This window comes from Eptesicus fuscus, chromosome 3, assembly GCF_027574615.1.
Source record: "Eptesicus fuscus isolate TK198812 chromosome 3, DD_ASM_mEF_20220401, whole genome shotgun sequence".
Classification (NCBI taxonomy): Eukaryota; Metazoa; Chordata; class Mammalia; order Chiroptera; family Vespertilionidae; genus Eptesicus; species Eptesicus fuscus.
In genome coordinates, this window is record NC_072475.1 from 105,945,458 (window position 1) to 105,970,193 (window position 24,736).

At 43.3% G+C, this 24,736-nt stretch overlaps 2 protein-coding genes across 4 annotated transcripts in view; one reads left to right on the forward strand and one right to left on the reverse strand.

The window, feature by feature from the left end:
- Positions 1–24,736, reverse strand: part of RNF13 (ring finger protein 13) — a 185,884-nt gene that overhangs the window by 151,337 nt on the left and 9,811 nt on the right. The gene's annotated exons all lie outside the window — the stretch shown is intronic.
- LOC129148618 (protein tyrosine phosphatase type IVA 1-like) lies at positions 6,591–7,258 on the forward strand. The gene is given in 3 exon segments (XM_054714103.1): positions 6,591–6,937; positions 6,940–6,966; positions 6,969–7,258. Coding segments are annotated over 3 exon segments (516 nt in total). The 5' UTR covers positions 6,591–6,600; the 3' UTR covers positions 7,121–7,258.

Below are 24,736 nucleotides of genomic sequence, written 5' to 3' on the forward strand. Positions count from 1 at the left end.
CGAGTCACACTCGACATCCGAGTGCAAAAGGTTAAAACGTACCACAGCCCATACCCAGCCACACTGCCCCAGGTACTCCAAACAAAGGGAACACAAAGAATCAACAGGGTATTACCACAAGCACCTGGCATCCCTGCCCACATCCCAACCAGCCTAGCCAGCCAGTGCCCCAGGTTCCATAAGCAACTGCCAGGCTCCAACTGACCTGCCAAAACTACCCAGCCTACACAGAGGTTGCTTTTGCATAAGACCACTCACTGTAAAACAAACAAGAGGGAGATGGTATAAAAAAGGCTGGGGAGCCACAAGAGCTCCCCAAGAACTGCAGGAATTCTCTGGAGTTTAAGACCAGTGAGAGCCATTACATATGTCTCCATTCACCTCCATTGGGTTGATGAGAGCTTTATCCAGATGCTCTGGCCTACCTGCAAACATTCCCATAAACTTCTACCAAGCTGATTTCAGCTCCAAACAAAGACAGCAAGCAGGATCAACAGGGCACTACTACATGCACCTGGCCTCCCCATTCAGGGCTACTCCAGCTTAATAGACCAGCACACCAGACACATAGGTATCTGCTCAACTATAACTGGCCTGCCAAAACTACCCAGCACACAGAGCCTATACAGAAGCCACTTCCCACACAGGGCCACATCTTCAAGAGAGAGATATTAGTCTAACTCATATAAATAACCACAGAAAGGAAAACAGAATTTTCTCAAATCAAGGAACAAGAAAAAGCCCCCGGGCGGGGGAGGGAGGACAAACAACAACAAGGAAATAGAGATAAATAATTTGCCTGATAAAGAATTCAAACAGTCATCAAGATGCTCACCAAACTTGAGAGTGGAACAGAGAAACTTCAACAAAGAGAAAGAATAACAAACAAGCAGAGCTGAAGAATACAGTAACTGCAATGAAAAATACGTTAGAAGGAATCATTAGCAGATTAGCCAATACAAAAGAACAAATCAGCAACCTGGAAGGCCACAATACTGGAAATAAATCAGAACAGCAAAAAGTAAAAACTGTTTTAAATGAGAATAGTTTAAGGGGCCTCTGGGATAACATCAAGCATTCAAATATTTACAGTATAGGGATTCCACAAAGAGAAGACAGAAAAAAATGAAAACTTTATTTAAAGAAATAATGGCTGAAAGCCTTCCTAACCTGGGAAAAGAAACAGACATCCAGGTCCAGGAAACAGAATTCCAAACAGGAAGATCGCAAAGAGATCCATTCTGAGATATACTGTAATTAAAATGGCAAAAGTTAAAGAAACAATCTTGAAGGAAGCAAGAGGAAAACCCCATAAGACTATGAGCTGATTTTTCAGCAGCAACTTTACAGGCCAGGAGGCATGGCAGGACATCTTTATAACACTGAAAGAAAGGAATCTACAACCTACAATCATTTTCCCAGCAAAGTTATTATTTAGGATTGAGGAGGAGAGACAAAGAGAGTCTCGGACCAGCAAAAACTAAAGGACTTCATTACAATGAACTCAGCCATAGTGTTAAAGGAATAAGGATGAACATATAGACCAAAGGAGTAGAATTGGGAGTCAAAAAATAAACCCATATATCTATGGCCAACTGGTTTTTAACAAAGATGCCAGACCAGTGGTCGGCAAACTGTGGCTCGCGAGCCACATGCGGCTCGCAAGCCGCGGTTTGCCGCTCTGTTGACTAATGAGTTTGCCGACCACTGCTAGACTAAATGTTACCGTGTAGTTGGAAGCTGTGAGGACTAGGCAATTGTGGTATATTGTGTGCAAAGAGGTAAAGGGTAGTATATGACAATGGTCGGCAAACTCATTAGTCAACAGAGCGGCAAACCGCGGCTCGCGAGCCGCATGTGGCTCGCGAGCCGTGGTTTGCCGACCACTGTGCCAGATCATTCACACAGGAAATAGTAGTCTCTTTAACAAGTAGTACTGGAACAACTAGATGTCCACCACATGCAAAACAATGAAGTTGTACCCCTAACTTACCTATACTAATAAAAGCCTAGGTGGCATCTTGCTCTTGTGTCATCACAAGATGGCCACCACCATGTCATCACAATATGGCTGCCACAAGATGGCCACCCATGTCATCACAAGATCAAGGAAGGGCAGTTGGGAGCCATCATGCCAGCAGGGGAGGGCAGGTGGGGGCTACCAGGCCAGCAGGGAAGGGCAGTTGGGTGTGACCAGGCCTGCAAGGGAGGGCAGTTAGGGGCAACCAGGCCTGTAGGGGAGGGCAGTTGGGGGCCATCGGACCAGCAGGGGAGAGAAGTTGGGGGCCAGCAGGGGAGGGCAGTTGGGGGCCATCGGGCCAGCAAGGGAGCAGTTAGGCATCAATCAGGCTGGCAGGGGAGTGGTTAGGGGATGATCAGGCTGGCAGGCAGAAGCAGTTAGGGGCAATCAGGCGGGCAGGCAGGCAAGTGGTTAGGAGCCAGTAGTCCTCGATTGTGAGAGGGATGTCCCAGATTGGAGAGGGTGCAGGCTGGGCTGAAGGACACCCCCACCAGTGCATGAATTTCATGCTCTGGGCCTCTAGTACTATCCTATCTAATTATCCTACCTAATAAAGAGGAAATATGCTAATTGACCCTCACGCCTTCGCAAAGATGGCGGCGCCCACAGCAAATAAGGAGGTATATGCTAATTGACTACCCCACCCTCAAAGATAGCAGCACCCACAGCCAATAAGGAGGTATATGCTAATTGACTACCCCACCCTCAAAGATGGCAGCGCCCACAGCCACAAGATGGCGGCGCCCAGTCCCCTCAGCCCCACCGGGGCGGCGGGCACACGACAAGGCCAGGCCCGTACCCAGGCTGCCCTGGGCTGGCCCGAAGCACAGGGAAGCCTCGGATAGCAGCTGCCCAGCCACCCAGGGCCGCCCGAGGCTCAGGTAACCCGGGCCAGCCGAGGCTTGCGCTGCCGGCAGTGGCAGCAGCAGAGGTGTGATGGGGCGTCACCTTCCCCTGATCGCCGGGTCACCTCCCGCCCCTGAGGGCTCCTGGACTGTGAGAGGGGGCAGGCTGGGCTGAGGGACCCCCCTCCAGTATATGAATTTTCATGTACCAGGCCTCAAGTATATAAATATTAACTAAAAAATGGTTCAATGACCTAAGTATAGGAGCTAAACTATATTATAAACTGATTATAAACTATTTATAAATTCTTAGAAGAAAACATAGGGATAAATCTTCATGACCTGGATTCAGCAATGGATTCTTAGATATGTGATACCACAAACATGAACTGCAAAACTAAACTGGGCTTCATCAAAATTTAAAACTTTTAGGCATCAAAGGGCATTATCAAGAATGTGAAAAGACAGCCCATGAAATGGGAGAAAATATTTACAAATCATGTATCTGATAAGAGTCTAGTATCCAGAATATATAAAAACACAAGCCAAAAACATATATGACCCAATTTAAAAATGTTCAAAGGACTTGAATAAATACTTCTCCAAAGATATACAAATGGCCAACAAGAACATAAAAAGATGCTCAATGTTATTAATGGAGTACAAATTAAAACTACTGGAAGGTAGGGGAGGGTGGGGGTAAGGGGCAGAGGTCAACCAAAGGACTTGTATGCATGCATATAAGCATAACCAATGGACATAGACACCAGGGGGGTGAGGGCATGAACGGGAATGGGGTGGGGGGTAATGGGAGGGGGGGATAAGGACACATATATAATACCTTAATCAATAAAAAAAAACTACTGTGAAACATCACTTGATACCCACAGTGATAGCAACTTTTTAAAAAGAATAGAAAACAACAAGTGCTGGTGACAATGATATGGAGAGACTGGAACCTCGTACATTGCCAGTGGGAATGTTAAGATGATTCAGGCACTATGGAAAAGAGTTTGGTACTTCCTCAAAAAGCTAAACATAGGAATAAAGTTCAGGGATGTGGAAGGTGGCGGCTGGCAGGACGGAGGTGAGGGAGAGGGTGTGAGTGAGTGAGTGAGTGAGGGGATGATAGGGGAGTGTGCGGGCGTAAGTGGTGTGTGAGTAAGGGATAGTCAGCCACTGGAGGAGTATCAGGAGCTGGCAGACCAGGCTCTCCTGGACAGGGAGCCCCTGCCACCACTGAGGGCACTCCCCAGGCTGCAGGGCTCAGGTACGGAGCCCACACCATTTTGAGGGAGAGAACAGCCTCCTCTAGGAACTCAACATCACCATCACCCAGACTAGCCTTGGACACTGTCTGGGACCCTGCAGCCACTCCAGCAGAAGTCCTGCTGCCTCGACCACAGATCTGCAGGCCCTAGGATGTCCACTTCCAAGGGTGCACAGCTCCCGCAGCAGAAACCGCTGCTCCCCCATCCCCGGCTGCCGGCCCACAGACACTGGTGGTCGTGCCGCAACAGCGCACACGCAGGTTCGCTGAGAGCCCTGTGCCCCAGCAGGCAGCTCCAGGGTGCCTCTGTGAGCCGCCACTGGGCACATGCATTTCCAACCAAGGGCGCACGGCCCCTGCAGTAGCAAGTGGGACTTCCCCCTCCTTGGTTGCCAACCTCTGGACACAGTGGTTGTGCTGTTTCAGCGCATGGGGCCTCCCTAGCCTGCCACCCCAGCAGACAGCTCCTGGTGCCTCTGTGAGCTGCTGCAAGGCTCGAACGTCCCCACCCAAGGCACAGGGCTCCTGCAGCAGAAGCTGGGTCTTGCACCCCAGCTGCCAGCATCCAGTCTCTGCAGTCACGCTGCTCAAGCATGTGGCCTCACGAGCACAAAGCCCCAGCAGTCAGCCCCTGGCCCCTCTGTGAGCTGGCACTGGGTGCATGCCTCTCCAACCAAGGACACACAGCTCCCCTCAGCAGGACCCATGACTTTCTCCTCCTGTGGGACACCTTGGTGAGTTACTGAGGCATCGCCTCCCTGCACAAGGTCACAATGTTTGAGCCACAAACTCCAAGGTTCCCACATCCCCAGCAGCTGACTCCTGGACCCCCTCATGATTTACAGAGGGAAATCAAATTGGCCAGAGTTCCATTGCTTCAACCACAGATTATGGGACAGCTGCCCCCACCATCATGGGCTCTAGAACCATAACAGTGAGTTGAAGAGTGACGCTACCCCAGCAAAAGTCACACAACACCGGCCAAAGTCACAGTACCTGAGCCTCAGGCCCCAAGACCCCTTCCTCCCAGGCCATGGACTCTGGAAACTCACAGTGAGCACATACCAATGAGACCTCAGGAAACCTTTTCCACAAAAGACAGAACCACGATCACATCCACAACAGCTTGCACAACAAGGCCAGGGATAAGTCAAATTGCCAGACGATCTATGGCAAGACTTCATCCACGAACAAGAAACTGACATTCAAGACCCAACTTCATCAAAAGTATCCAAATAGCTCAAGTGGTGGGCTCCACTAGATCATCAAGCCAAGGGGATCTGAGAGACTCCACCACTGGATCCCAAAAATCACCAACTACATAGCACCACCCCCAAAAGAACCTGGGTAGCAAAGCAGTTGGATCTAAGACATAGAAACAATTAAAACATTACATCAAAAAACAGGGAGAGGGAAAAAAAAATCCCCAAAGGAAAGAAAAGAAGGAATCACAAGAAAAGGAATTAAATGAAATGGAGGCAAGTAACTAGTCACAGAAAGAATTCAAAGTAATGCTTATAAGGATGCTCAAATGCCTGGGTGACAAATACACACAACAGAGTGAAAATTATAAGGAGCTGAATGCGAATGTCACCAACATGAAAAGGAATCAAGGGGAAATGAAGAATGACATAGCTGCAATAAAGAACACAATGGAGGGCTTCAACAGTAGACTAGAAGAAGCTGAGGAGCACATCAGCCAGTTAAAAGACAAGGGAGAAAAAGACACACAAACACAGCAGCAACTGGAAAGAAAATTTAAAAAGCAGGAGGCTCGGTGCGCGTATTGGCCCCGTGGACTGCGGACCGGCTCGGCTGCGGGCTCTCCCGGAGCGGTTCACTGCCTGGTAGTGTGGTGCCCCCCCCCCCCCCCCCCCCCCCCCCCCCCGCACTGCCACCGCCGCCTGCCGTGACCACTGCCTCCCCTTGCCCTGCAGCCGTCTCCACCGCTGCCGTCTGGGTCGCGGCCGCCTCCTCGGGACCGGCTGTATGATTAGGCCACAATCTTCAATGAGTAAACATATTCCTCAGTTCTGTGGTGTTCTTGGTCACACATTTATGGAGCTTCTGAAGGGCAGTGGAGATTACTGCCAGGCACAGCACGACCTCTATGCAGACAAGTGAACTGTAGAAATTCATTACTGCTCCACCAAGAAGCCCCCATCTGAGTGGTTAACCTGGACACAGAAGGGTTGAACTGAAAACTGCAGAGCATTTTACGAGTTCTGACCTGGATGGGGTAAACCTCAGTGCACTTCCTTTCTATTGCGTCAGTATTACTGGATTGAAGAATTGCTGCTTCTTGTTAGGAGGTTCATTTCATTTCCCATTACTCCCAACTTCACTCAAAGCACTGAGAATTTCAAGTGGAGTATTTGAAGTAGACTCAGTTTCTTTGCATCGTTTCTGTATTCAATTTTTAAATTCTCTCATAACCCTATTGAGTGTTTTTTAACTAAATTATCATGGCTCAAATGAACCGCCCAACTCTTGTGGAAGTCACATACAAGAACATGAGATTTCTTATTACACACAATCCAACCAATTCGACCTTAAACAAATTCACAGAGGAACTTAAGAAGTATGGTGTTACCACAATAGTAAGAGTATGCGAAGCAACTTATGACACTACTCTTGTGGAGAAAGAAGGCATCCATGTTCTTGATTGGCCTTTCGATGATGGTGCACCACCATCCAACCAGATAGTTGATGATTGGTTAAATCTTGTAAAAATTAAGTTTCGTGAAGAACCTGGTTGTTGTATTGCTGTACATAGTGTTGCAGGCCTTGGAAGAGCTCCAGTGCTGTTGCCCTAGCATTAATCGAAAGTGGAATAAACATGAAGATGCAGTACAGTTCATAAGCCAAAAGCGGCGTGGAGCTTTTAACAGCAAGCAACTTCTGTATTTGGAGAAGTATCGTCCTAAAATGCGGCTGTGCTTCAAAGACTCCGGTGGTCGTAGAAACAACTGTTGCATTCAATAAAACGGGTGCCTGATGCCATTGCCTTGCAAGTGGAACTTGAGGTAGGACCTAATTTGTCATATATATTAGCCAACATGTTGGCTTGGTGAATAAGTCTAATGAAGCTTCCAAAAGAGGGTTGAAAAGCAGTTTTATCGGACCACAAGTTTGACAGAATTGCACCTCTATGTTTGGATTATGATCAACCTATTTTGACACTTGGCAAGATTCTTACTGTTCAGCATTTAAAATCTGCTTATCATTTGTACCAATTTACTTTTCCTAAAATCATGCAGTATTATGTCTTTAAATCTATTCCCATTTCAGAATCTTACCGATATATAAAAGATTTAGAAAGATTAGGTGCCAAAATACCCAACACAATACTTGTATATTTTAGTTTCATACAGAACTAAAATCCCAGGAACTATGAACACTCTGGACCTTATGTGGTTTATCCTTTCAGTCATTTCAAACATAGAAAGTAGGGCCAATATGATTATTTGCCTGCTCACTTTATGTTTACATCTCCCACATTCATACAAGTATACATCAGGTTTGCTCAACTTTTTGATTTTTATACAAAGTCTTGGTTATTATTTAATGTCTTTCTATAAATCTCATTTTGTGCTGTTATGGAAAGCCTCCATTTTGAAAACCTGCATTGTATAGAAGCATATGTCTTTAATGTCTCCAGACAAAAAAAACTTACAGTTAAGCCGAAACCGGTTTGGCTCAGTGGATAGAGCGTCGGCCTGCGGATTGAAAGGTCCCAAGTTCGATTCCGGTCAAGGGCATGTACCTTGGTTGCGGGCACATACCCAGTAGGGGGTGTGCAGGAGGCAGCTGATCGATGTTTCTCTCTCATCGATGTTTCTAACTCTCTATCCCTCTCTCTTCCTCTCTGTAAAAAACCAATAAAATATATTAAAAAAAAAACCTTACAGTTAATTTTAATGTTTGCACTTAATGTGCAACTTATAGGGAAGGCCTGAGAAAAGAATGAGAGGGGCCTATTAAGTATTTTTAGTAAGATGTTGCCTTTGTCTTGTGTAGAACAGTAGAAAATGCTCTTTGGTAAATATTTTTTTAAAGGTAGACATGCTTTGTTGTAGCTAAAACGATTCTTAATCATAAAACTTCTGAATTCTTGTATTTTTTTCATACATTCTGAAGATTACCAACTTATTTTTGTTTGAAGTGTGATTTTTTTTTTCCTTCCCACCCTCTTGCAAAAAGAAGTGGGTTTCTGCTAATGAACTGAGCAGACATCTAATATTTTATATGCCTTTTGAGCTGTATAACTTAATATTTGAATATTTGATAATTTGTTTTATTATGTAATTGATAAAATGGTGATGTGTGTTGATGTTATTTCAACCATATATTTATATTGTTTGGAAATGTGTGGTTATAGTTCTATGGGAGAAATAATTTTTCAGTGTTCACCAGCTTGTAAAAATTTAGTGTGAGAGCTTAAACATCTAAATAAATGAGATGCATTTATTTAAAAAAAAAAAAACAGCAGGAGGAGAGCCTAAGAGAGCTTTGGGATGACACAAAACGAAACAACATCCACATAACAGGGGTGCCAGAAGGAGAGAAAGCGGAGCAAGGAATAGAAAACTTGAAGAAATAATGACAGAAAACTTCAAAAATGTTGGGAAGAAAAAGTCACACAAGTCCAAGAAGCACAGAGTCCCAAACAACATGAACCCAAAAAGACAGACACCAAGACACATCATAATTAAATTGACAAACATCAACAACAAAGTAAGAATCCTAAAGGCTACCAGACAGAGTCAGAAAGTTACCTACAAAGGATCTCCCATTAGACAATTAACTGATTTCTCAACAGAAACACATCAGACCAGAAGGGTATGAAATGAAAACTATAAAGAGATGAAAAACAAGGGACTAAATGCAAGAATACCCAGCAAGGTTATCAATCAAAATTGAAGGTGAAATCAGGAGCTTCACAGACAAAAAAAGGGCTAAGGGAGTTTATTACCACCAAGCGGGCAATGCAAGATATACTAAAGGGAATGCTGAAAATGGAATAAATATAAAGGAAAGAAGAAATAAAGAATAAAAATGGCCAACTACCATGTACCTATCAATAATAACATTAAACATAAAAGGATTAAATGCTACAATAAAAAGACACAGAATAGCTGAATGGATAAGAAAACATGACCCGCCAAGGCCGGTTTGGCTCAGTGGATAGAGCGTCGGCCTTTGGACTCAAGGGTCCCAGGTTCGATTCCGGTCAAGGGCATGTACCTTGGTTGCGGGCACATCCCCAGTGGGGGGTGTGCAAGGGGCAGCTGATTGATGTTTCTCTCTCATCGATGTTTCTAACTCTATCCCTCTCTCTTCCTCTCTGTAAAAAATCAATAAAATATATTAAAAAAAAAAAAAGAAAACATGACCCATATATTTGCTGTCTAAAAGAGACTCATCTCAAAACAAAGGACTCACATAGACTGATAGTGAAGGAATGGAAAATTTTTCAGGCAAATGGAAATGACAAAAAAACTGGGGTAGCAATACTTGTATCTAACAAAATAAACTTCAGAGTGAAGGCCATAACAAGAAATAAGGAGAGCCACTTCATAATACTAAAGGGAGCAATTCAACAAGAAGGTATAACTCTGGGAAACAAATATGCAACCAATACAGAGCACCCAAATACATAAAAATACTTCTGGAAGATACCAAGGGAGAGAACAATAGCAATACAATCATAGTAGGGGATTTTAATACCCCATTATACCATGGATAAATCCTCTAAATAAAAAATCAGCAAAGAAACAGTATTCCTAAGTAGTTCACTAGATCAGATGTTCTTAACTGACATCTTCAGAACATTTCACCACAAAGCTAGAGAAAATACATTCTTCTCAAGTGCACACAGAACATATTCAAAGAGATACCTCATATTGGGACACAAAGTCTCTTCAAATTCAAGAAGACAGAAGTTATATCAAGCATCTTCACAGATCACAATGGAATAAATTTAGAAATCAACTACAATAAAAACATTGAAAAAAAAGTCAAACACTTGGAGGTTAAATAACATGCTATTAAACAGTGGCTGGGTTATCAAAGAGATCAAAGAAGAAATAAAAAGTATCCTGGAAACAAAGGACAATGAAAATGGAACAATCAAAATCTATGGGACACAGTGAAAGCAGTCCTGAGAGGGAAGTTCATAGCTCTACAGGCCTTCCTCAAAAAAAAACAAGAAAAAAAGGTAATAAATAATCTAAACCTGCAACATAAATAATTAGAAAGAGAGTAACAAGAAAAGCCCAGAGTAAGCAGAAGGTTGAAAATAATAAAGATCAGAGCAGAAAAAAAAAAACGACATAGACACAAAAAAAGCAATACAAAATATCAATGAAACAAAGAGCTGCTTCTTTGAAAGGATAAACAAGATTGATGAACCTCTAGCCAGACTCACCAATTAACAAAAAGAGAGAACGCAAGCAAATAAACAAAATCAGAAATGAAAGAGGTGAACTAACAACCAACCCAACAGACATACAAAGGATTGTAAAAAAAATTCTAGACACAAATCTACTCTAACAAACTGGACGAACTTGACGAAATGGACATATTCCTAGAAAAATACAACCTTTCAAAACTCAACCAGGAAGAATCAAAAACCCTGAATACAACAATAACTACTGAAGAAATTGAAGCAGTAATCAAAAATCTTCCAGCAAACAAAACCCCTGGTCTGGACAGCTTGACAGGGGAGCTCTACCAAGCATTAAAAGAAGAAATAAAACCTATTCTCCTAAGATTATTCCAAAAAGTTCAAGAGGAAGGCACACTTCCAAGCTCTTTCCATGAAACCAGCATTACACTAATCCCAAAACCAGATAAAGACACCACAAAAAAAGAGAACTACAGGCCAATATCCTTCATGAACATAAATGCTAAAATCCTCAACTAAATTCTAGCAAATTGAATCGAGCATTACATTAGAAAGATCATACACCATGACCAAGTGGGATTTATTCTGGGGATGCAAGGATGGTACAATATCCACGAATCAATAATGTGATACACCACATAAACAAACTAAGAGATTAAAACCATACAGTCATATCCATTGACCCAGAAAAAACATTTGACAAAATCCAACACCCTTTCTTGATAAAAAACCCTCAGCAAGATGGGAATAGAAGGATCATACTTCAATATAACAAAAGCCATATAAGACAAACCAACACACAACATCATACTCATTGGGCAAAAGCCAAAACCATTTCCACTAAGAACAGGAACAAGACAGGGATGCCTACTCTCACCACTCCTGTTCCACATAGTACTGAAAGAACTAGCCATTGCAGTCAGACAAGAAGAAGAAATAAATGGCATCCAAATTGGAAAAGAAGAAGTAAAACTGTCCTAATTCGCAGATGACATGGTATCATACATAGAAAAACCCCAAAGACTCCATCAAATAACTACTAGACTTAATAAATGAATTCGGCAATGTAGCAGGATACAAAATTAACAACCAGAAGTCTATGGCTTTTCTATACACCAATAATGAATTCACAGAAAAAAAAATTTAAAAACCAATGCCATTTACCATTGCAACAAAAAAATTAAGATACCTAGAAATAAACTTAACCAAGGAGATAAAGGACCAGGACTCAGAAAATTTCAGAACGCTAAAAAAAGAGATAGAAGAAGACATGAACAAATGGAAGAATACAAGATATTCATGGATTGGTAGAATCAACATCATTAAAATGTCCATATTACCCAAAGCAATCTATAAATTCAATGCAATCCCCATTAAAATACCAACAGCATACTTCAAAGACCTAGAACAAATCCTACAAAAATTCATCTGGAATAAAAAAAAGTCAACCGAATAGCTGCAGCAATCTTGAAAAACAACAATGTTGCAGGGATCACACTACCAGATATCAAGCTATACTACAAAGCCATTATTCTCAAAACTTCCTGTTACTGGCACAAGATCAGACATATAGACCAATGAAACTGAATAGAGAACCCACAATCAACCCAAGCCATTATACTCAATTAATATCTGACAAAGGAGGCAAGACAATACAATGGAGTCAAGACAGTCTCTTCAATAAATGGTGTTGGAAGAATTGGACAGATACTTGCAAAAAAATGAAACTAGACCAGCAACTTACACCATACACAAAAATAAGCTCAAAATGGATAAAGGACTTAAACATAAGATGGAAGACTATAAAAATCTAAGAAGCCATAAGCAGCAAAATAGCAGACATTTGTCGTGGCAATATATTTAACAATACAGCTCCTAGGGAAATAGAAACTAAGGAGAAAATAAACAAATGGGACTACATCAAAATAAAAAGCTTCTGGAGGAAAAATGATGGCGGCTGGCATGACAGAGGTGAGGGAGAAGAAGTGAGTGAGGGGATGAAAGGAGAGTGTGTGGATGTGTGTGGTGTGTGTGTGAGTGAGTGAGGGACAGTTAAATCTCGCAGGAGCAGCAGGGGCTGGCAGACAAGCTCTCCTTGACAAGTAGAGACTACCACCGCTGCGGGAACTCCCCAGACGGTGGGACTCCAGCATGGAGCCCACGCCATCTTGAAGGGGAGAACGGCTTTTTTTAGGAACTCATCAGCACCACCAACTAGACAGGCCTTGGAACTGCCCTGCGACCCAGCAGCCACTCCAGCCAAAATCCTGCTAGCCCAGCTGCAGACCCGTGGACCCTGGGACCTCCACTTCCAAAGGTGCACCGCTCTCGGCAGCAGTAAGTGCAACCTCCCCCTCGCCAGTGGCAGAACCCCGGAATCGCCCGTATCCAGCCCCGCAGGCAGCCAGGGCACTCCACTCCTTAAGCAGTGCCTGGGAGTCGCTGAGAGCCCCCGAGGGTGTCATTCTGCACAGACAAGGGTGCGCGGCCCCGCAGTAGAAATTCTGAATTCCCTCTTCCTAAGTAACTGCCCACATTCACCCCAGCGGAACAACCTCAGTGTGAGGAACCCTCAGAGTGCATCAGAGCTCTGCGCCCAGCAAACGCACCTCCACAGATGCGAAGTTCCAACAGGCAGGCACCCTGAGCCCATCTACCCACAGGGCACTCGTGGAAGCCACTGTCAGCTCTCCCTGGGTGCGATCTTGAACAAACAGGGGCACACCCCCCGCCCCAGCAGTAGAAATTTTGAATTCACTCATCCTGGATACCAGCCGACAGGCACCTCAATTATGCGGCTACACTACCAGGGCCCTTCAGAGTCCTTCATTGTGCCTCCCTGGCAAATGTACCGAGGGTGCTCCTGTGAGCCACCACTGGGAGTGAGCGCCTATCCACCACAGGTGCAACAGCAAAAGCTGAGTCTGCCCACCCTTCAAGTACAGATCTCTGGGTACCACAGTCACGCTTTTACAGAGTGCAGGGCCTGTGAGCCCAATCATCCCAACACATGGTTCCTGGGTACCACTGTGAGTCCCTGCTGGGTACGCATGATTTCAATTAAGGGTGCAAGACAGCAAAAATTGGGACACTCCCCTCCACGGCAGCTGACTTCTAGACACCGCAGTTGTGCCTCTCAAGCTCGCAGGCCTACATCAAGAGAACCCAAATAGCTCAAGTAGGGAGCTACACTAAATTAAAAAGCCCAGGAAAACTGAGAGATTATGCCAGTAGCACCATCCCCAAAAGAACCTGGGTAGCAAAGCTATTGGATCTACAATTAAAACATTAAAGGAAAACATGGGAAGACAAAAAAAAAGCAATCCCCAAAGTAAAGAAAATGAGGATTCACTAGAAAGGGAGTTAAATGAATTAGAGGCCAGCAGCTTATCAGAGATAGAATTCAGAGTAATGGTTATAAGGATGTTTAAACGGCTGGATGACAAATACACACAACTCAATGACAAATACATACAACTCAATGAAAACTATAAGGAACTGAATGTGAATGTCACCAACATGAAAAGAAACCCAGAGGAGATGAAGAATGACATAGCTGCAATAAAGAACACAATGGAAGGCTTAACCAATAGACTAGAAAAGGCTGAGGACCGCATCAGCGAATTAGAAGACAAGGGAGGAAAAAACACACAAACACAGCAGGAACTGCAAAGAAGACTTAAAAAGCAAGAGGAGAGCCTAAGGGAGGTTTCGGACAACACAAAACGAAACAACATTCGCATAATAGGGATACCAGAAGGTGAGGAAGAGAAGCAAGGAATAGAAAACCTGTTTGAAGAAATAATGACAGAAAACTTCCCTGATTTTGGCAAGAAAAAAAAAACCTGCAAGTCCAAGAAGCACATACAGTCCCAAACAAGATGAACCCTAAAAGACCGACACCAAGACACATCATAATTAAATTGGCAAACACCAACGACAAAGTAATAATCTTAAAGGCTGCCAGAGAGAGAAAGAAAGTTACTTACAAGGTATATCCTATTAGATATCAACTGATTTCTCAACAGAAACACACCAGGCCAGAAGGGAATGGAATGAAATTTACAAAGTGATGCAAAGCAAGGGACTGAATCCAAAAATACTATACCCAGCAAGGCTATCATTCAAAATTGAAGGTGGGATCAGGAGCTTCACATACAAAAAAGGGCTAAGAGAGTTTATCCACTACCAAGCCAGCAATGCAAGAAATGCTAAAGGGACTGCTGTAAAAAGAAGAAAGAGAAAGGCAAGAAGAAACACAAACATTAAGGAAAAATATGACAACAAACATGTACTTGTCAATAATAACATTAAATGTAAATGGATTAAATGCACGAATCAAAAGACATAGGGTAGCTGAATGGATAAGAAAACATGACACATATATTTGCTGTCTGCAAGAGACCCACCTTAGAGCAAAGGATTCACACAGACTGAGAGTGAAGGGATGAAAAAACATTTTTCAGGCAAATGGAAATGAGAAAAAAGCTGGGGTTGCTATACTTATATCTGATAAAATAGACCTCAAAGTAAAGGCCATAATAAGAGATAAGGAAGGCCACTACATAATACTAAAGGGAGCAATTCAACAAGAAGATATTACTCTGGTAAACATATATGCACCCAATGCAGGAGCACCCATATACATAACAAATCAGGAAGATATCAAGGGAGAGACTGAAAACAATACAATCATAGTAGGGGACTTTAATACACCACTGACATCACTGGATAAATCCGCTAGACAAATATCAGCAAAGAAACAGCAATTCTAATTGACACACTAGATCAGATGGACCTAATGGACATCTTCAGAGCATTCCACCCCAAAGCCACAGAATATACATTCTTCTCAAGGGCACATGGGACATTTTCAAAAATAGACCACATATTGGGTCACAAGCAAAGTCTCCCACAAATTCAAAAAGATTTAAATCATATCAAGCATTTTCTCAGACCACAATGGCAAAATATTATAAATAAACTACAATACAAACATTCCAAAAAAATTCAAACACTTGGAAGCTGAATAGCATGCTACTAAACAATGATTGGGTTATCAATGAGATCAAAGAAGAATTTAAAAACATCCTGAAGACTAATGAAAATAAAAACACAACATTGCAAATCCTATGGGACACAATGAAAGCAGTCCTTAGAGGGAAGTTTATAGGCCTACCTAAAAAAAAACAAGAAAAAATGGTAATAAATCATCTAACTCAACAACTCAAAGAATTAGAAAGAGAGCAACAAGAAAAGCCCACAGTGAGCAGAAGAAAGGAAATTCCATATTGTCCGGCGTATAAGACGACTGGGCGAATAAGACGACCCCCAACTTTTCCAGTTAAAATATAGAGTTTGGGATATACCAGCCCTATAAGATGACACGTGGTGTATAAAACGACCCCCGACTTTTTAGAAGATTTTCCTGGTTTAAAAAGTTGTCTTATATGCTGGAAAATACGGTTATAAAGATCAGAGCAGAAATGAATGACATAGAGACCAAAAAAACAATACAAAAGATCAACAAGACCAAGAGCTGGTTCTTCGAAAGGATAAACAAGATTGATGAACCTCTAGCCAGGCTCACCAACAAGCAAAGAGAGAGAGGACCCAAATAAACAAAATATGAAATGAAAGAGGTGAAATAACAACAGACCCCACAGAAATACAAAGGATTGTTAAAAAAAAAAAAAAAAAACTATGAACAACTCTATTGTAACAAACTAGACAACCTGGAGGAAATGGACACATTCCTAGAATAATACAACCTTCCAAAACTCAGGAAGAATCTAAAAATCTCAATAGGCTGATAACTATGGAAGAAATTGAAGCAGTCATCAAAAAGCTTCCAGCAAACAAAAGCCTGGGGCCAGACGGCTTCAAAGGATAGTTTTACCAAACATCTAAGGAAGAATTAAAACCTATCCTCCTCAGACTATTCCAGAAAATTCAAGAGGAAGGAACACTTCCAAGCTCATTCTATGTAGCCAGCATCACCCTAATACTAAAACCAGATAAAGATAACAAAATGAAAGAGAATTACAGGCCAATATCCCTCATGAACATAGATGCCAAAATCCTCAACAAAATTCTAGCAAATCGAATCCTGCAGTACATCAGAAAGATCATACACCATGAGCAACTAGGATTTATCCCGGGGATGCAAGGATGGTACAATATTCGCAAATCAATAAACGTGATACATCACATAAACAAATTGAGAGATAAAAACCACATAGTCATATCAATTGATACAGAAAAAGCTTTTGACAAATTCCAACACCCATTTTTGATAAAAACTCTCAGCAAGATGGGAATAGAAGGATCATACCTCAACATAATAAAAGCCATATATGACAAACATACATCCAACATCACACTAAATGGGCAAAAACTAAAACTATTTCCCCTAAGAACAGGAACAAGACAGGGATGCCCACTCTCAACAATCCTGTTCAACATAGTGCTGGAAGGACTAGCCATTGCGATCAAACAAGAAGAAGAAATAAAAGGCATCCAAATTGTAAAAGAAGAAGTAAAACTGTCCTTATTCGCAGATGACATGATACTGTACATAGAAAACCGTAAAGACTCCATCAAAAAATCATTAGACATAATAAATGAATTTGGAATTGTAGCAGTATACAAAATTAACGCCAAGAAATCTATGGCATATTTATACACCAATAATGAACTTACAGAAAGAGACTGAAAAAGCAATCCCATTTACCATCGCACCAAAATAATTAAGATACCTAGGAATAAACTTAACTAAGGAGGTCAAAGACCTATACGTGGAAAACTACACGACACTGAAAAAATAGATAGAGGAAGACTAAACAGATGGAAGAACATCCCATGTTCATGGATTGGTAGAATCAACATCATCAAAATATCCATACTACCCAAAGCAATCTATAAATTCAATGCACTTCCCATTAAAATACCAACAGCATATTTCACAGACCTACAATAAACCTTCAAAAAATTCATCTGGAATAAAAAAAAGACCCTGGCCGAAACCGGTTTGGCTCAGTGGATAGAGCGTCGGCCTGCGGACTGAAAGGTCCCAGGTTCGATTCCGGTCAAGGGCATGTACCTTGGCTGCGGGCACATCCCCAGTAGGGGGTGTGCAAGAGGCAGCTGATCGATGTTTCTCTCTCATCGATGTTTCTAACTCTCTATCCCTCTCTCTTCCTCTCTGTGAAAAATCAATAAAATATATTTAAAAAAAAAAAAAAAGACCCTGAATAGCTGCAGCAATCCTGAGAAAGAACAACAAATTAGGGGGGATCTCAATACCAGATAACAAGCTGTATTACAAAGCCACTGTTCTTAAAACAGCCTTGTACTGGCACAAGAACAGACATATAGATCAATGGAATAGAATAGAGAACCAAGAAATCGACCCAAACCAATATGCCCAATTAATATTTGAGAAAGGAGGCATGAACATACAATTGAGTCAAGACAGTCTCTTCAACAAATGGTGTTGAGAAAATTGGACAGATACATGCAAAAAAAATGAAACTAGATCACCAACTTTCACCATACACAAAAATAAACTCAAAATGGATAAAGGACTTAAACATAAGACGGGGAACCATAAAAATACTAGAGGAATCTACAGGTAGCAAAATCTCAGACATATGCTGAAGAAACTTCTTCACTGATACTGCTCCTAGGGCAATGGAAACTAAAGAGAAAATAAACAAATGGAACTAGATCAAAATAAAAAGCTTTTGCACAGCAAAGGAAACCATCAATAAAACAACAAGAGAGCCAGCCCACTTCATGGGAGAACATATTTGCCAATGATATCAATGATAAGGGTTTAATCTCCAACATTTAAAGAGAACTCATACAACTTAACAAAAAGAAGATAAACAACCCAATTAAAAAACGGGCAACTGATCTAAATAGACACTTTTCGAAAGAAGACAGAAGGAAGGCCAAGAGACATATGAAACATGCTCAAAGTCAATAATCATCAGAGAGATGGAAATCAAAACAACAATGCGGTACCATCTTACACCTGTCAGAATGGCTATCATCAACAAATCAACAAACGACAAGTGTTGGCGAGGATGCAGAGAAAAAGGAACTTTTTTGCACTCATGGTGGGAATGCAGACTGGTGCAGTCACTGTGGAGAACAGTATGGAGTTTCCTCAAAAAACTAAAAATGGAACTCCCATTTGACCCAGTGATTCCACTTCTAGGAATATATCCCAAGAAACTAGAAACACCAATCAGAAAGGATATATGCACCCCTATGTTCATAGCAGCACAATTCACCATAGCTAAGATTTGGAAACAGCCTAAATGCCCTTCAGCAGATGAGTGGATTAAAAAACTGTGGTACATCTACACAATGGAATACTTCGCTGCAGTGAAAAAGAAGTTCCTACCATTTGCAACAACATGGATGGAGATGGAGAGCATTATGCTAAGTGAAATAAGCCAGGGAGAGAAAGATAAGTATCACATGATCTCACGCATTTGTGGAATGTAATGAACGGCATAGACTGATGAACAAGAACAGATCCAGAGACTGAGAAACGTCGATCAGAACCTCAAACCTCAGGGAAGGAGCGGGTCAGTGGGAGTAAGGGAGAGAGATCAACCAAGGGACTTGTGTGCATGCATATGAGCCTAATCAATGGATACAGACAACAGAGGGGTGGGGCATGAGTGGGGTGGGGGGTAATGGGGGAATAAGGTCACATATGTAAAATAATAATAATAATATTTTTTTAAAAAGAAACTGTGAGGTCACCAGAACCCCAAGAATGCCTGAGAACGTCTTTCTTGCCATGCTAGCAGTAATCAGCTGTACAGTAATATTACCTGGGGCAAATGGGGAAGTGTTTTGGACTTATGTTCCTGACCCTTCATGGGTAAGAGCCCTTATGTGGGCTGATCCCCTGCCTAATGTAGTCACCAATAATACCAAACATCTTGGTCATCCAGGAGAACCATGTGTGGGGCAAGGAAGTATAATTACACAGGTGTCGCCACCCAGCTTCCCTTTTGTTTGAAACAAAATCAAACCACTGTTCCTTTGTGTGTAAAATTAAAGAGAGGTTTCTGGCTTGCGTGGACACCAAAGGAATGGACTATCACTACTTGCTCCTGGGAGAGGTACAGAATATGTAACTAAGACCTTGTCTATACAAAAAGAAACTGACAGCCAATTAATTTGAAATGGAATTGCCATGGCCTAGAGCAAAGAATATCCTTACATGATATTATTCTACAAAGTCATTATAATTTTCCCAGATTTGTGTTACCCCCATTACCTATAATAGTACCTCACACCCTTGGGAATCAATAAAAAATCATCTTTTTGGTGCTTGGAGACAAAGGTAACACATCTCTTGATATTTTAGAATTACAACATATTGTACAATTATCCCAAACAAACTTATAAACTAATTCTCTGAATGTCTGGAAGCAATTTAAAAAGGACATGGAAGGATTTAATCCCTTCCAATGTGTAGAGGGCCCCCTGGGAAGGCACCTGAGCATTCTATATTGGCCCCTCTTGCCCTTTTGTGAGAAGAGGAACCTTCTTCTTACAATCCAATTGCCCACAGCTGTTGCCTGAGCTTTCTGTTCATGACGAGGTTGAAGTCTCATGGTGGCAGTTAACATGGATCTGTCTCTCGCCCAGTGGGGTGAGTTGGGCCTTCCCTGGAGAAGAAACCTGGGTTCCCCAAGATATGGGATCAGTGTCAGGGCCCCACCAGCAGGCGAGGGGATCCCAAGGCAGGTGCTGGGCGTGGAGGCCACGGAGGCATAGGCTATCAAAGAGACAGAACTGAACCTCACATCACCCTGCTTGGCCCTGGAAAATGGCTGGTTAGCCAGAGACGGGTAAGATTCCTCAGGGAAGGAACAACCTAAGACAGGCACAGTCACAGAGGGGCCATCAGGAGAGAACTTGGGGGTCAACAGAGGTGGGGAACAGACCCTCACCCCCACAACTTTGCAGGGGCCTGAACCCTCACCCCTTCTGAGGAAGGTTTCCTGCCTGCATGGCTGCTTCGCTTCCCATGCCCAGCTCAAATTGGGACCCAGGTAACAGACAGAGACTTGTCCGACAGCAGCTGCCCTCTCACTGCAACAAGACTTGTTTGAGTTGTCTTGTGCCCATGGTGAGGGGAAGTGGATTTTTGATATCTAAATCAGCCTAGCACCAGGAATGCTCAGGGCCTACTGAAGAAGGCAAATAATCCTTTCCACTAATATTTACAGGGTAAAATAAGATTGTTGTTAGAGTATTAAATGTGACAGTAAAATAGTAGTCAAGTTTTCAGACTAATTTAAATTGGATAATTGAAATAAGCAAATATTCTAGAAAAATTAATTGTACTGGACAAAAAGCTGTTCCTAAAGTATTAACTAAAATTTTTATTGGTAGTTCATCTCATGGTAAAATTGCATAACATGCAATGAACCTAAAGCAGTCATATTTTAGTGTAAAAAATTAAAATTTAAATGTTATCAAAAGACTGCATTATAAAATTTCCAAAAGCCTCCTAATATTTAAATCAAAAAAGGGGGGGATAGTAGAAGAATATTATGTAAGGAAAAATATCCTGTAAGTAAATTACATCTAGAAAATTTTTACTCTAGAAAATTAACTTTCATTGGTAATGCTAACAGCAAGACACCCATGAAAAACACACATGGTGTCAAAACAAGCCAAAGGAAAATCGTTTGGGCAAAAAATGAAAAAGGATCCCAAGTCAAATTTATAAAAGAGATTCCTTTATTAACTTTTGGTCGAGAATATGTTTGTATATTTTCAGAAAACAACTCCAAGACCAGACAACTCCATGTGGATTCCTGCAACAGAGAGGAATTGACAGGACTGCTCCAGCCATGAAGACTGAGGAGAAACAGTCCGAGATGGAAGACGCTGAAGATGCCTTGCCATACTAGCAGTCAGCAGCTGTGCATCGCTGCAGGTTGCCCAGGACCAAACCAGACAGGGTCAGACCTGCATTACCACCATTTGTCCACCATCCAGAACGGAAATATCATTGCTGACATGTACACATAAGGAACTGTTTGACATTGAAATTGGGACTCAAAAGAACTGTTGGCCCAGAAAGAAACTCACTACAGACTGACTCATTTGCCTCTCAGCATAATCATTATTGCTTGTCTCATTTTCTATTCTTATATGTGTATTTCTAGTATCACATGATCTCACTCATCTATGGGAAATAATGAACAACATAAACCAATGAACAAAAACAGACCCGGAGACAGGGAAGCATCGATCAGACTGTCAAACCTCAGAGGGAAGGTAGGGGAGTGTGGAGATAAGGGGGAGAGATCAACCAAAGTACTTGTATGCATGCATATAAGCCTAACCAGTGGTCACAGACAACAGGGGGTTGGGGGCATGCGTGGGGAGGGGTTTGGGATGGGAATGGGGGGATGAGGACAGATATGTAATACCTTAATCAATAAAGACATTTTAAATAAATAAATAAAAAGCTTCTGCAGAGCAAAAGAAACCATCAACAAAACAAGAAAGCCCACTGCATGGAAGAACATATTTGCCAATGTTATCAACGATAAGGGTTTAACCTCCAACATATACAGAGAACTCATACAACTTAACAAAAGAAAGATAAACAATCCAATCAAAAAATGGGCAAATGACCTAAATAGACACTTTTCAAAAGAAGGCATTCAGAAAGCCAAGAGACATATGAAAACATGCTCAAAGTCACTAATCATCTGAGAGATGCAAATCAAAACAACAATGAGGTACCACTTTCCAACTGTCAGAATGGCTATCATCAACATATCAGCAAAGGACAAGTGCTGGAGAGGATTCGGAGAAAAAGGAACCCCCCCTGCACTGCTGGTGGGAATGCAGACTGGTGCTGCCACTGTAGAAAACAGTATGGCGTTTCCTCAAAAAATTAAAAATGGAACATCCATTTGACCCAGTAATACCACTTCTAGGAATATATCCCAAGAAAACAGAAACACCAATCAAAAAGGATATATGCACCCCTGTGTTCATAGCAACACAATTTACAAAAGCTAATATTCGGAAACAGCGTAGGTGCCCATCAGATGAGTGGATTAGAAAACTGCGGTACATCTACATAATGGAATACTATGCTACTATTAAATATAAGGAATTCTTACCATTTGCAACAGCATGGATGGAACTGGACAGCATTATGCTAAGTGAAATAAGCCAGTCAGTGTAAGAAAAATACCACATGATTTCACTCATTTATGGATAATAAAAAACATTATCCTATCTAATAAAAGAGTAATATGCAAATTGACCATCACTCCAACACACAAGATGGCTGCCCCCATGTGGACACAAGATGGCTGCCACAAGATGGCCAGCAGGGGAGGGCAGTTGGGAGAAACCAGGCCTGCAAGGGTGGGCAGCTGGGGGCGATCAAGCCTGCAGGGGAGGGCAGTTCGGGGGGACCAGGCCGGCAGAGGAGGGAAGTTGGGGGCGACCAGGCCTGCAGGGAAGGGCAGTTGGGGGGGGACCCAGGCCTGCAGGGGAGGGCAATTAGGGGTGACCAGGGCTGCAGGGGAGGGCAGTTAGGGGTGACCAGGCCTGCAGGGGAGGGCAGTTAAGGGCAATCGGGCTGGCAGGGGAGTAGTTAGGCATCAATCAGGCTGGCAGGGGAGTGGTTAGGGGGTGACCAGGCTGGCAGGCAGAAGCGGTCAGGGGCAATCAGGAAGGCAGGCAGGTGAGCAGTTGGGATCCAGCAGTCCTGGTTTGTGAGAGGGGTCCCAGATTGGAGAGGGTGCAGGCTGGCCTAAGGGGAACCCCCGCCTCCGTGCATGAATTCTGTGCACCGGGCCTCTAGTAAACTGAACAAAAATAGATACAGAGGCAGAGAAGCATCAAACAGACTGTCAAACTACAGCAGAAAGGCTGGGGAGGGTTGCGGGGAGGTAAGAGATCAACCAAAGTACTTGTATGCATGCATATAAGCATAACCAATGAGCACGAGACACTGGGAGCGGGGGGAGGGCATGTGCTGGGGGGTATAGGAGGCTGGGGGAAGGTCAATTGGAAAAAAAAGAAGACATATGTACTACAATAAAAATTTAAAAATTGAAAAATTAAAAAAGGCATCCAAATTGGAAAAGAAGTAAAACTGTCCTTATTCACAGATGACATGATATCATACATAGAAAACCCCAAAGACTCCACCAAATAACTACTAGACTTAATAAATGAATTTGGCAATGTAGCAGGATACAAAATTAACACTCAGAAATCTATGGCTTTTTTATACACCACCTGGGAGCCCAGTGCATGAATTCGTGCACCTTGAAAGGAACTGTGGGCCAGGAGGCTGCAGTGGGCACAAGGGCCAGTCTCGGCCCACTCTCCACACCCCTTACCGGCCCCTCCCACCATGGCCCCCAGTCCCCTGTCTGCCAGCAGTCCAGCTCCCGCTGCTGCCGCTCTCATGTGCTGACAGCATCAGCCCCACTCACACCCACTGACTGCACAGAGCAACTGGGGCCAGAGCCAGCGGCAGGTGCGGGTGGCGGCTGCTGTCCCAATCGCCCCTCAGGAGCAGGGGGAGGTGGAAAACCCCTCTAAGGGGCAATCGGGGCTGGCAGCCACCACTCACACCCGCTGACAGCACCGAGCCATCGGGACTGGCACCAGGCGCCGCAGCAGGTGCAAGCAGTGGCTCCGGCGCCAGCTGCGGGTGCGAGTAGGACCATCGCCAGCTATGGGTGCAGGCGGCAGCTCTGGTGCCAGCAGCAGGTGCAAGCAGGGCTGTCACCAGCAGCGGGTGCAAGAGGCAGCTGCCTGCCCTGATCGCCCCTCAGCAGCAGGGGGAGGTGGAGAAGTTTTGAGGGGCAATCAGGGCCGGCAGCCGCCGCTTGCACCCACTGATGGCTCCAAGCGATCAGGGCCGGCGCCGGGTGCCAACAGCGGCTTCGATGCTGGCAGCAGGTGCAAGCACCGAGCAGGACCACGGCGCGCAGAAGCAATGAATTCTCAGTAACCACCAGATGCTCACCCCGATGACAGCGAGCAGCACCCCACCTTGGTCTGGCAACCCTACTCACCTGCTCCACCATCCTGCCATGGCCAAAGCCCGCCATGCTCCATGCTCTGCTGCCTGCTGCCCACGCCCACCATGGTCCGCGCACACCTCC